The sequence below is a fragment of the Zosterops lateralis genome, assembly GCF_965231275.1.
Source record: "Zosterops lateralis genome assembly, chromosome: 2".
In the NCBI taxonomy this organism is placed as follows: domain Eukaryota; kingdom Metazoa; phylum Chordata; class Aves; order Passeriformes; family Zosteropidae; genus Zosterops; species Zosterops lateralis.
This window is the reverse complement of record NC_139763.1, coordinates 73,874,992-73,889,193: the sequence shown is the minus strand read 5'-3', so window position 1 is coordinate 73,889,193 and position 14,202 is coordinate 73,874,992. Positions and strand designations below refer to the sequence as shown.

General features: G+C 41.0%; 1 protein-coding gene across 2 annotated transcripts in view; it reads right to left on the bottom strand.

Annotated features, from left to right (window-relative positions):
• Positions 1–13,848, bottom strand: part of RDX (radixin) — a 37,026-nt gene extending 23,178 nt beyond the window's left edge. For both annotated transcript variants that reach the window (XR_014589396.1, XM_083855635.1), the window contains exons 1-2: positions 13,720–13,848; positions 5,630–5,701 (exon numbers count right to left, since the gene is read on the bottom strand). Coding sequence is in view for 1 of the 2 variants with exons in the window: in XM_083855635.1 (XP_083711761.1) it covers positions 5,630–5,641 (12 nt within the window). In the remaining variant the exon portion in view is untranslated. The remainder of the gene's footprint in view (positions 1–5,629; positions 5,702–13,719) is intronic.
• Positions 13,849–14,202: the final 354 nt, after the last annotated feature.

Sequence of the window (14,202 nt, the reverse complement as noted above, 5' to 3'; positions counted from 1 at the left end):
TTAAAGGTCATCTAGTCAACCCCTGCTGCAATGAGCACAGACACTTTTCTCTACATCAGGCTGCCCAGAGACTCATCCAACCTAACCTTGAACATTTCTAAGGATGGGGCATCTACTATCTCTCAGGGCAATTGTTTTGCATCACAAAAATCTTCTTACTTATATGTACCTTGAATCTATATCCTTTTAGTTCAAAACTATTACCCTTGTCCTATTGCAACAGGCCCTGATAAAATGTTTGTCCCCACCTTTCTAAGAAGCTCCCTTTAAAGTACTGAAAGGTCTCCTTCCTCTCTCCCCCAGGTGGAACAATCCCAACTCTCTCAGCCTTTCCTCATATGGAGGGATGCTCCATTCTGAGAACCATTTTTGTAATCCTCCTCTAGACCTGTTTCAACAACACCATGTCCTGCCTGTGCTGGGAGCCCAGGGCTGGATGCAGCCCTGCAGGTGGGGTCTCAGCAGAGCAGAGCAGAGGGGCAGAATCCCCTCCCTGGCCCTGCTGCCCACACTGCTTTGGGTGCAGCCCAGGACACGTTTGGCTTTCTGGGCTGTGAGTGCACACTGACAGCTCATGGCCAGCCTCTCACCCACCAGCACTCCAAGTCCTCTGCAGGGCTGCTCTCCATCTGCTCATCCCCAGCCTGCACTGACACTGAGGGATGTCCCAACCAAGGTGCAGCACCTTGTGCTTAGACTTCCTGAACCTCAGGAGGTTCACACTGTCCCATTTCTCGAGCTTGTCCAGGTCCTTGGCATCAGCAGCAGGTTGAGTTTATCTGTATTTTACCAGACTCCCTTCAGAATGATTAAACATGGCCAAAGGAAAGGGAAGAACACACACTAAAGGACTACATGTTGATTATTCTTTGCCAAGGGTGCAACTGATGTTTTGATAACAAATATTGCTATTGGGTTATGAGGATATTTGCCACAGCTCACAAAATACTATCTATAGAAAAATATTCTACAGCAAATTATCTATCAAATAGTTTATCAAAACCAATAGAGTGAACATATCTGGAACAACAAACATCAATGTGTACTTAATAAAAGCATGCACTTCATAAGGGAATTGTATTTTTATTGCATTTGTTCACCTTAAAGGACTTGAAAAAGTATTTCTACATTTTCTTGTAGTACCTAACTTCAACCCCCCCACAATTTATGGGAATATTATACTGTCACCACATGAACCTTTGAACCTCTCCTCAAACAGATACTGTCCATGCAACATGCACAAAACCTGGCTGTAGGCTTAATAACCCAGAACTTTCTATGACTGTACTTCAGCCATCCTTTGCAGATATTAGTTATGGCACTTCAGCTTTCATCATGAACTCCAAAACTGAGTAGGCACCAATATTGAGAAGAAAAGCCATTTAAAATAACATGGAAACGGTTTCCAGAGATTTTGCTTTGGTTTAATAAATGCAATACAAATTAGTCATCTGTAAAACCCAGCCTGATTCATAAGAAAATTCATATGGCAAAAAAAGTTTGTTCGAAGAACTTCCTCACATTGGTTCAGCCATTTACTGTCTCAAGTTTGCATATTAACCTGATCAAGAGTAGCAGTGTGTTAGCCCCACTGCTTTACAGACTGCACACAGAAACACAGCTCCATAACAATGAAACTGGCTCCATAACAATGTCAAAGGAATTGTAGGAGGAGATGAAAGAAAAAAACTTTATGAAGAAGATAAGGTAAAAAGGTATGGAAAACACAACATTAGTAACTGAAGGCTACAGAAAAACGCCCAACAGATTTTACTAATAAATGAATCAAAGAAATCAGTCCTCCAAGCTGACACCAGTTGTCTATTTATACTACAGAAATAAATCATAAATTCAAGCCATAATTCAAATACTGCATTAAAAAGACTCAAAGATTTTCCTGTGTAACAACACCACTGTAGTAAAAAAAAAAATTTATACACCATTTCAACTCAACCACCTTATAGAAATTAGTTTGATCATGCAAATATTAGAATTTTAAATCACCATATTAATCCAGAATTTATTTACTCCTTCTGAATACACAATATCATAAAATGTTGAATAGACCTAAAAAAAAATCCTTTCCAGTCTTAGTAACTTTGACATGTATTCTGTTACTCCCCAGTGTAATGCTTGCTTTCTTTCATGCCTTGCAGTCTTGTAAAAAGCGCTGCAAAGTACCACCAAAACGAGATGATAATTTAACTCCTTCTACACCCTAAAAATGCAATATTTCAGTCAATTAAATCTAATCTTCTTAGCATATGAAATGAGTAACAGTTATGTAACCCATGATGTCTAATTTTAGCTTCTATGTTTCTATTTTCAGCACAGATCTGTGAATACCATACAGCTGAGAAACATTTTGTATCTATTCTTTTAGGAAGAAAGCACTGAAAATAAGAGACAGCAAATATTCTGTTCTTCAGCAAGCTGAGAACTAAACATACTGAGAATAACACTTGCACCAGCTCAAATTTTGATTAGAGCAGCAAAGATGTTATTAAACACAGAAGTCATCAGTTTCATTCAGATGGATCACAACTTGCTAACTGAAGCTAAAATTCACACTGCTAGGTAGAACTGAGTAAGTCTCTTTTAAAAACAAATTATTTGGTTTTAAAAGTAGAGGTGTTGAGTAACAGCTTGAAAAACTGGAAAGCCACTTTGTCACAAACTCAGCCAAAGTGAAGGAACAGACTTTCTACTGAAGCAATCAAAAAAGAAAATGTTTCAATTATGTATATTTTTCAGTCCCATATTACCTTAATATCTCAGGACAATCTACAAAAGTTGTTTTTACTGTTTTAAAACAGCCTTTTCACCAAAGCTATTTAACCTACTAGCCTCTAAGAAAAAAAAAATCCAAAACATGACCTTTTACTACCATGTATAAGAATCATTCACAGTGGCATGAAACTTATTTCAGGCTGAGACTTCCAGGAAAAATGAAAGATGTTTGCTATAAAATTCCAATACACCACTTTCTACTGGTCTTCATTTACTTAATTTTGTCTAGAATACCACATAACTTTTCTATGTGAAACAAAAAACACCCCAAAATCCATTTAACTGCCTCTTCTGTGGTTCAGTGGGTACCAATTTCATTTGATTTGTGGCTTATTTATTTGTTATTTTCTCAACAAAAAAAATAGTCTCAGAAACACATGAAGAATTTATAGTTGTACTGCACAAGTTTCCATATTTACAAGACCACCAGACTTTTCTGAAAACTATCAATTGGATCACTACAGCCAAGTTTGAAAAAAATAAAACCTAAATAGGTCACAGTAACATAGAAGAGAGAAAAATAACACTGTTGAAAATCTCACCACTCATGTTAACTGGGTTTTCTTAGCTCTCACCCATGATTATTTCATTAGTTTTCAGGTTAAATGATTTCCAGCAATGAGGCTACAAAACACTGACTGTCTTATTGCAACATCTGTCAAAAATAAGCAACGATGAGCTAAAGCATAAATAGTTTCTGGACTAGAAGTACATGTGATTATTGTGAATTATCCACAAAGACAACTACCAAAATCTCCAGTAAATATCCACAGCAAGAGGCCTCCTACTGTCCAGTACTATCAAATCTGAGCAGAACAGCACGACTCTTTGAAGAGCAGCTGCGGATTCATTAAACATGACAATGGCTAGGCTCCCACAGTCTCCAAAGAAGAAAGAAGCAGGGGAAAAAAAGAGCAGAGGGGGAAGGAAGAGAGCTTCAAAGCCATTTATCATTTAAGAAGCAACCAGAGAAAAATCTGAGGTTTGACTTTTATAGGTAATACTACTTAACCTTTGGCAAGTGTGCTACTTCTTCATTCACTGATTACCAACTATAATTACAGCAACCTGCAGTTTACAGGAAGACATTGAGAAATGTAATCAACTTAATTTCATTTATAATGGCTCCTTTCACCTGGCCTATTTCTAGGATTTCACATGCACCCACATCATCAAGAGACACATGAACTCTTTATAAAAACTTCCTTATAAAAGAAAAAAAAATATGGCACAAGGCCAGCTTCTTTGCCAAGATCTGACAGCTGATATCTATTATTAGGGTGGATTGTGTCCTCTTCCACCACTATAATCTCAGTTCTAAGGATATCGCTTTCCTCGTGATCAACCCTAAAATTCTTATTTCCTTCAATTTTCTCTGGTCCTTAAAATAGAAAGAACCCTGCCTGCCTAAATTTCATGGTTCCAATCCCAGAATTTAAAAAGAAGTTAAGAAGTTACCTCACCCAGGCTTTTTTTTCCTAGTCACCACCTCTGTGGCTCCATGGCTCACCAGCTGTATGGAGCTGAAGGCGTCAGAAACCACAGAGCTCACAGTGACTTTTTGCCTCTTTCTTAAAACAGAGTTTGCCAGTTGAGAAGCTCCATCAAAGGCAGTACTCAATTCTCACAGCCAGCACTCAGAGGTCAGAAAACTACTGCTGCTAGTTCACTTTCCTGCCCTTTACAGTGCAGCATAGTGTCACCAATGAGCAGATACAGACAGCTACTTCCACCTGGAGAAAGTGCCAAGATACTGCCCCTAATCCACTGGTAGGAAAAGAATAAATTATAGAAACAAGGTATGGCCAACTGGTCATCAGACCAACTGCAAAGCTCTGAACACAACTTCAAGCCCTCAGTCCCACGCTCACATTATTCATCGAGCTGTACCAGTTCCAAACACTGGCACACAACACAGATTATGTACAGGGTAATTTCTCACTAACAGCAAAAACCTTTTATTTACCTACATATAGGGCTGTATGTGTGCATACACATGCACCTGGACACATTTATTCCTAGCAACAGACCTGCCCTGCTTCTAATCTGCTACCAAGATGAAACATCAGTAAACGAAGAAAGCATGAAGGCTATTACATAAACCAAGAGAGTTGAGTAGAAATAATCTGACAATTCAATTCCCTTTCTGAATGCTTTGCTCACTGGATACAAGTGAAAGAGACAAGCAAAAGTCATTTAACACATGGCAGATGAAATCCTAACTAGCAATAGAACATTAACAGAAAAAGAATCAACCTACTGAATCTCCTCAAGAAGTCCTAGAATTACTATCAAAACAGAGGTTGGAGATCTTTTTTTCTCCTGGCTATAAAGTGGATGAAACCTTGTCTTAGCTGAAGAGGAATAGATCATAAACACTGCTTATTTCCTCCCTTCAAAACTTATGTTCTATGTGATCCCCTCTACCATGGCAGAACTACTATCTAACTTAGTGCAGACACTTTACACAGGTTCTGTCTTCCCCTGCCAAACCCTGTAGCAAACCCTTCCACTGACTCTCACAGACACTGAGTCAGGCTCAAATTATGCCTCCATTAACTACTATAAGTCACCTCATCTCAAAGTCAACAATTCCTGAAAAGTCATTCCTCCTGCTCCCATTTCCAATCACCCTACATATGCAACTTGCAGTTCCAAGCTCTCTTGACCATTTTTTCCCCATGTTGGTACTATAACTGTCTCAGCTTCAATTGTACATGATCAAACCTTAGGAAATCTAGAAAGGGCAGAGCCAAAATAATAACAACAGTTATAAGATTATCCCTCTAAAATGTAAAAACCTTCCTAGATTTTAGATTAATATAAACCTGCTACTTACTGGTTTCGGCATTTTTCTTGTTTTCTGTAGTCTCCTGTCCACTTAAATCTTCCAAAAACTGTCAGTCCCCTTCTGCCAAAAACAAAATTTAAAGGGTTGGTTTTAAATTAATCAGAACTTAATCACAGTAAATAGTACAAATACCAAAACAAGTAAACAAGCTCTACATGTACAAAATACACTTCTAAGTAGATGATATATAGAAAGAGGAATTAATTTAGCCAGTGCCAGAATCAACAGGCCTCTAAGAAGTAACATCCTTTCAGGTTTCTGTAGAACATTTATGCAGTAATGTTACAATAAAGAGATGACAGTTCCCCAAGTGCTACAAATTCTTTTAAAGGTTTTGTTATTATATATCAGCTACTATTAAAACCTCTAACATTATTTACAAGAAACATCATGAAGACAAACCTGCTCTAATAATTTTAAAGCATCAAAACTTTTATATCCTGGCCATAAAGTCATTTGTTTCTCTCAGCAAATGAATGACAGTAATTTTTCCCAAATGAAAAGAAATACAAGTACACCAACACAGTAAAAAAGGAAGAAATTCTGCTGTGCTTAAAATAACTGAGATTTTTTTTTTCTTTTTAAGCAGAATGGTATAAGTTATGTCTATGTGGTGATGAAAGTATTCAGTACTGTTTTCTGTTCCAAAAAAGTTTTTATGCCTTGGAAAAATACCCTTGCAACATTATTGGCAGATATCACCCTATCTCCTTTTCAATTCCTTTTAACTCAGAGCAAGCAGCTGGTCACCTTCCTGCACACATTTACAGTAATGACTTCCACAAATCAGACTGCTCCTGGCTGGCAAGGAGCATCAAAGACTGCACTGCCTTCAAAAACAATATTAACTGGAATTACACTTGTACTAAGAAAAATGAGCGTGACATGGTAGTCAGAATAATCTGATATTTCAGTATTATAACTCCACAGCTGCAACAGATGAATAAAATCTTCAGAAGTGCTTAAAAGAAAGAGAAAAACAGAATACTTGAGAGCAATCCAGTTATCAAAAACAAGCTTTTGTACAACTGATCTTTCAGTCATAAAGAAAAATGAAGAAGTACTCTTATATAAAAATTACAGAAGAAATTTTCCTTGCTTCTTGGCAATAAAAGTACAGTAAATATTAGAAACATTTGCCCAGCAATTTAAGGTGCACTATCACTTTATATTACTACTTCTAATCTGTAGAAATATGTTTGAAAAGAGACTAAAAATACAGATAAAGGATGAAAACAAAATTTAAGAAGCATAAATGTTTTTGGCTGGTAAAGAAAACAAATACTAAGACTAAAGATTACAGAAAGAGACATCTAATGGCATAATTCAGATACAGAACAAAACTGTGCTTAACAGAATCCTGAAAACCTTAGAACACTAACTTGAAGTTACATTCATTATGATATAACTAAAGCAGCCCAACTCTAAAACACTCTATGCCTAGCATATAGACAATTACACTCCAGCTGATTTTTTTAATTACAGAAGATACTCTGGAGAACTGGCCAGTACCAGTCATGTCCCAAATGCGGCTCGCTGCCTGATGTGCAGCGCCAATTTCTGCACTGAGCATTCCCATTTCTTTATTCTGACGTGCACAGAGCAGGGGGCTGGGTGGGAGCCCACCAAAGGCTGGCACCCCAACCATCCAAACTTTACACCTTTCAGACATCTTGGCAGAGAAATCACAGTTTATTGGCTACAGGTTACATGGCACTCTTCTTGATCAACATTCTACCTTCTACTGTTCAATGATTCTCTCCCCTCTCTCCAATCCAGCACATGCTCAGCCATTCCCCTCTGCCTTAGGGAGTCAGTGGGCCCCGGGTTGTGGCCACAGTCTCCCCCTGCCAGAATTACCTTTTCTCCACTTGGGGCTGATTCAACACAGTTGCTGAGTTGGCTTTGTTTGTTTCTTCCTTATCTTGGGAGTTCTGCCAAATGTCCTTGTGGCTCATGAATTCTGCATTCCCTGTGCCCACTATCAATGGAACATCCCTCTTCCCAAACTTTGCTAACTTTCCCCTAGATCTGAGATGTTTGAAAAGTGTCAAGCCCCAAACCTTAATAAGACAATTCTACTGACAAGTCATTTATCTTTCTAACACCTGGACATCAGCAGTAAGACTACTGTTCTAAGATACTGTTAAATATATTCTTGAACATCACGAATACACTTTTCCTCTATTCCTCTCCCCTGCTTTTATCCACAAAAGCTTCCTGGGGAGGAAAAAAAAATGGCTTTTGATAAAAATTCAACAGCATGTTTCTCTTTTAGAGAAAAGACTGCCTCCTCTTCCCCCTTCTTTCCCTAATGCATGCCTTGGAAAAATTCAAGAGAATAAGAGAAACCAAAACAAGCTTGGCTCCAATATCTGTTAACAGTTAGCAGGATTCCAAGCTGTAGCAATCCCTGTGCTCACCTCTGACAGCAGAGGCTCAATGCTTGAAAAACTGAAGGCAGATTGAAGCCCTAGAGTTACACTCAGTTAATTAACGATGCAAAAGCTAAATTAGATTCGCATCCACCATTTTGTGAGCGTGCCAACTCAACAGTCCCAAAAGGAAGAGAAAGTAGCACAGCCACCTTCCCGTGCCTTTCCTCACACAGCACTGAGGAGAAGGGGTATGGTAAGATGACTGATAAGGGAGTCCAGTCTCCAGGAGAGCAAAGACAGCACATGGCACAGGATCAAGATCTGTTACCAATGATTTCTTTCTGAGGTCTTTCTAAGAGACAACACGTCTGGCAATTTCTACAGTGACTGTCATACCCTTACATATTTTATCACTACAAGTTCATTCATAAACATGTCCCTGATTTTTGCTTTGGGATTCACTTAAGCATATTGTTATAATACTATCAACAAACCATAAACCATTTATTTGAAAACTTGCTTTAAAACCTAAAGTTAACTTTAAAAATCAAAAACGTGATTACAGAGTTTTACAGGTTAATCTTATGTCATTAAACCACAACTGGGAGACATGTTTTTGCATGCAAGAGAACAAAGTTATCAGTAAAAAGCAAGAATCCTCTTATGTATAAAACTAAATAAAAATGAAGTCTCACTGTTAGTCCTACAGATCCTATAGGCCTGAGAAATTATCACAGTATATGAGCAACAGAAAAAAAATCCATGCAAAACAAACAGCATCCCATGTATTTTTTGTTTAAGCGTTTGCTCATAATATCTTTTACTAAAGTAAAAAAAAATCCGTACGTTCTTTCAAAAAATCTAGCCAAATAAAAATTTATATCCAACTATGCTGAACTTATTTCCATTGTTTTAATTTTAAATATAATACAAAAACAAGCTTGTGTCAGCCTTATTATATATAATACAAAAAACAGCCTGTGTCAGCCTGAATATGCTTTCATATTCAAAACCTTGTGCAATTTTGAAACAATACATCCACACAAACACATTATAACTATTATATATACAAACCAAGAAGTTCACAGATCTTAAAACTGCAAACATTGACACCGAATAAGCACTGATTAAAAAGCAAAAATCACCCTATCTTTCCCAATTATTGGCACCAGCTAACATTAAAAACAAAATAAACATGAGGGAAACACTGGGCCAAATGAAATCAAATATTGCAGCCAGCCAAAATATTGTGTATCTCTACTGTTATTACTGGAGTGGCAGTTCACTTTTGCTACTAATGCCAGTTCAGACAAATTTATATTTAGCAGATGCAAAAATTTTAACTTTGAAGCAACTAATTACTTATACTTACTTTTATCTTAACACTCATGGGAAGTGGAATTGCAAATAGTGGGGGGAGAAAAAAAAAAATCCAACAGCAAAAAAGACCCCAGTCAACTGGGATTGGGAATGATATTCCTTTTGATTCCTGCATTCTGAAACCAGCTTGACCTACTAGGCATAAAGGCTCATCACTTCAGCCTTTAAAATCCTAAAAGTCCCTCTTCCGAGCCAAGACTAACAGGGATGTGACTTTGCAGAATTCCTACTGCTACCACACTCAGGACCTTCAGGAGTGTATGCAGTAATCTGGACTCTGGACCAAAACAACAAAAGTATCAGCAGGCTCCACATCACAAACAGATATAAAAGTCATCCAGAACATCAAGAACTCTCTTGAAACAAAAAGCTGTGATTTCAATTTGTTTCACTACAAGGCAGTTGAGATTTTTAAATCAGTATCATCCATGTTTCTAGTTATGGCACAGAAAGCAACAAATAAAGCAATTGTTGAAAGATGACAATGAAAGCTTTCTTCAGAAAATGATGGTGCATAAAACGCCTGATGCCAAAATTCTGTCAAATAATTTATGCAGCAGCTGTTTTCAAAAGAAACATTCATACACACAGCCATGGGTCTGAGGTAAGGTGAGGAGGGGGTAGCAGGCAGAAAGCTCCAGCAGCGTGCTCGGCTGCCAGAGAAACAACACTCAAAAGTAGGATCCCTATCTGACAGCTCAGGACCCTCTCTCAAAAGCAGCCCCTCCAGCAGCATCCTTCCCAAGCCTGAGCAAGAGGTTTGCCATCTATTTCCCTAAATACAGAGAGATGCCAGGGATCACAGACCTTTATCCACAGCAATACAACTCATTTGTTTATTAAGAGAAAGTTATTTAAAATTAATATACATTTTCTTTTCAAAGTCTTCTCCCGTTCCATTTTTTGTGGTATCTAAAAGTTTTAGATCTTTGTGGTGGAAGCAACAGGCAACTCACAGGCCACTGGACCTGATTAACTGGTCTCAGATTTCTACAAAAACGTGTCTTTACTCCAAAGCAGTCTGTGAATGTCTGCAGGGCAAACATCCCTCACACCAACAGCTCCCTAATGACACACTTGCTGCAATCCAACCAAGAAGTTCATTTGTCACAGACTTGACTTCTGCATACATCTTTTTCAGACGGACAGAGCAACCTCCTACACAGCTGTCTGCAATATAAGCAAACCAGGGCAGGAACTGAAACAAGTCATTTATTTCACACACACACACACACACTTAAAAAAAAAAAAAAAAAAAAAATCAACCCACCTCTGAATCGTACACCTAATAACCTAATACACAAAAATTGAGATCTGACCACTGCTAGACATCACACGCAAAGTTTTACATGCCAACTTTTCTCGTGTTGTATATTTCCCTCCTGAAAATTACCATTCCCCAACCCTCCCTTCTCTGAAACATCTAAAAAAAGCTTGCTTTCTCTGAAAAATAACTGCAATAGAACTAGTACAACTTATGTGTTCAATGAATCTATAGGAAAATACATTTTGAAGAGTGAAGTACTTCTTCTGAACTGGACTTCCTGTGAACTTCAGCTGCAGCTGCCAACACAGTATTTAACTAAAAGCAACTTCATACTAGTCAAAGAATATTTGTTCACTACTTGCAGTTTTGCCAGTTAATAAACTGCTATATTTTAGATGTGCTACACAATTTACATACACTTAATATTTATTGAGTTTAGCAACCTTAACTTCAAGTACCCACAAAGGCACTAAGGGAAATAATCCAAAGATTCTGAAGAGTCCCACAAAAGAATGGCCAATCTTACCATGTCCATTGGATGCTCCATCAAAAATGGAAACCACGAATATAAACTGACAGAAGTGCTGTTGCTTCCAAGTGCAATAGTTCTTTCTCTAAACATACAGCTAGCAAAGAAATAGGACAAGTACCCAGAATTTTGGGTATATCTCATCTCAAAGTCAAGTACTGTGTTTTCTGAATGACGCTGTTAAGCCTCTTACAACCAGCTCCATAAAATAAAGGAAATGTTTGAACTGGCCACTCATCTCATTCTCCATATTTGTATGAGTCCTGTAAGAACTCACTAGCTGGAGTTCTTAAATTGCAATGTTCTAGTGTAAAGATTATTAACGGCCTTTTTGGGACAATGTCATTTTTCTTTTTCTTTGTACTACATCCATTGAAGGCTTCACTTCACAGAGTGATTAATAAATATCTAAAGCAGAAAGGAAAAACATATTTTTTAAATCCAAAGTACAGCTAAGTATTAGCCTATTGGTAAAGTTAGCCACCAAATGCAGTTCTTCAGTGTTGAAAGGAAAGAGTTTACCCAGGCTCCTTCAGCTCTGCAGCAAACTTGCTGAGCATGCAGGATACACTGGATGCTGCTTTAATGGATCAGTATCTTTCCACAATCAGCTCTTTCTCCACAAGTTGGTATAAAGCTTTGTTTACATTTACAGACTTGAAAATCCTCCCTTTCCTCTACTCCCACAGACTTCTAATGCGATATAAAGCGATAGGACAGCTTTGATGTCTTTAACACATCCAACAGAAAGAGGTAATGCCTCCAACAACTCTCCCCTTCACCTCTGCCGACAGAGGCGCCCTCCTCAAAGAGCGCAGAGAGGCTGCTGGAGAAGAAAGGCCGCTGGCCTATCCTGCCAAAGGCTAAAGGAACTTTGCCAGGAGCAGCCTTCTCACGTCAAAACATCTCCACGTCCTACCCTCCTGGTTCTGCGGCTCTCACTCTCTTTAAGGCTTTACCCAGATTTCTGTGAAACAACCTTTTTCTGGCAATACTATTACCATAGCCCTGCAATGCTCTCTACTGCAATGGTAGAAACAGTCTGAACAGAACTCTTCTTGCCATCTCTACACACACTTTTATGCCTTTTCTATGAGCCAGCACTCAATAAAAATCCTCTGGACAGCTCCAGACATGTCACACCATGTCATTTTTTCATGCATTTCCCAAAGATGTTTCGCTTTTGCTCTCCAGTTTCCCAACCTAACAGAACAACTGTGTCACTTCAGTACAAAGCCTGGAAACACGCCACCGCCTCGCCATTGCCATTTGCTGGGAGGCCGCTTATCTGGGAACACCGCACCGACTCGCAGTTTATTTTTCTCACAGTCCCTCTTATGCTAAATCAATAGATCAACAGAGGTAAGTCCTACAACCCAATAAACAGTTATCCCTCGTCCCATCGTTAATGATTAAAAAAAACAACTTCACGGCGATAGCCATAATGTTACTGTACACCAACTCCACATCTTCCCTGGGAACACACGCTGGTTGCCCGGCAGCGCTGTGCCAACGCACCCAGAGCTGACAGCAACAAACACTTCTCCACAACCTTCTTTCTCCATGTGAGAGGGGCTGTGCATCCTCAAAAACGCTCCCGTGGCAGACGCAGCGACATCTCCAATGGAAACAAACCTGAGTGACACGCCGGGACACATCTGAAGCCTGACACGAACCAGCCACAGAGACAGAGCTGCTTAAAACTCAGAAACGCCACTCCCGTAACTCGGTTTTAAAAATGGAATCTTTTTTTAAAAGCCTGTACCAGAAAGAGGAACACGAAATACTTGTCTAGGGTGTTATACAGACTGGGAAAGACAGCTTAATAGCACCTTACAAGTAAAGTGATTAGTTGTGTTGGCATAGAGTCCAAAGAGTTGGGTGGTGGTTTTTTTTTTCAGATTAAGAAACTGTCAAAAGACAAGCGAATTCCACGAAGTTGAAACTAAACCCCCTTATCTGCGCTACACTTTAAGCGACAAGGTTAATTACAAATGCCCACGACTTCTACAAAACATTAATCCATTCAAAAAAAAAAAAAAAAAAAAAAAAAACAATGCACAAAGGCTCATTCAGGGCCGCTGCGCCCATTACGTCGGTCAGTACTTAAGGACTCTTAAAAAACGCGCATTTGTCGAAAACAATAGACAGCAACAGATGCTCCACAGCACTTGTTTATGAAGTAATTCCTTATTATTCTCCCACACCGCCGCGCTCAGCCGGCCCGACCCGGCTGCCACATGTCCCTAGCACGGTGTGAGCTCCCGAGCCGCGCCGCCGGGGATATCAATAATGCAGGGGGGCTGCGCGGGCACGCCGGGCGCGCTCCCGGGGCGCCCCCAGGAACGCGGCCAGCCGGGTCCCGGTCCCGCTCCCGGGCGGAGGCGGTGCCGCGCTCCCGCCGCCGCAACAAGTCTCCCGGTGCCCCCCGCCCACCGCGGGCTGCGGGCGGGCTCAGCCTCGGGGTGCCGCCCCCGCGCTGCCCCCCGGGCCCCGCCGCCCGCCCGCGCACCCCCCGCCTCACCTGGGATCCGCTCCCTCCGCGGCGCCGAGCGGAGGGGGGGGACGAGCCCCCGGGGCGGGGTGCTCGGGGCGCGGCGCTCTCCGCTGCTGGCGGGGCGGTGTGTCCCCCCCCGCCGGCCCCTGGCAGCGGGGCAGAGGCGCTGCGGGGCGGCCCCGCGCTGCTGGCCGGGGGATGCGGCGCGGAGCGCGGCGTGCGCGGTGACAGCTCCGCAATATGGCGGCCGCCGCCGCCGTTCGGATTTTCCCCCCCTATCAGATGTGGGTTCCTGCGCGGGCACTGCGCAGGCGCGGCGCGGGCGGGTGGGCATGCGCGGCGCGCGGCGCGAAGCCGCTGCCCGGAGGGGCGCGGGGGCGGCGGCCGCGAGGGGCTCCCGTGAGGGGACGGGGGCATGAGGAGAAGCAGCTCTCCCGTTGGCGCGGGCGGGCGGGAGGGAAAGGCAAACCTCAAAAAAAAGGCTTGAGCTAGGGAGAGGGAGCTGGCGGC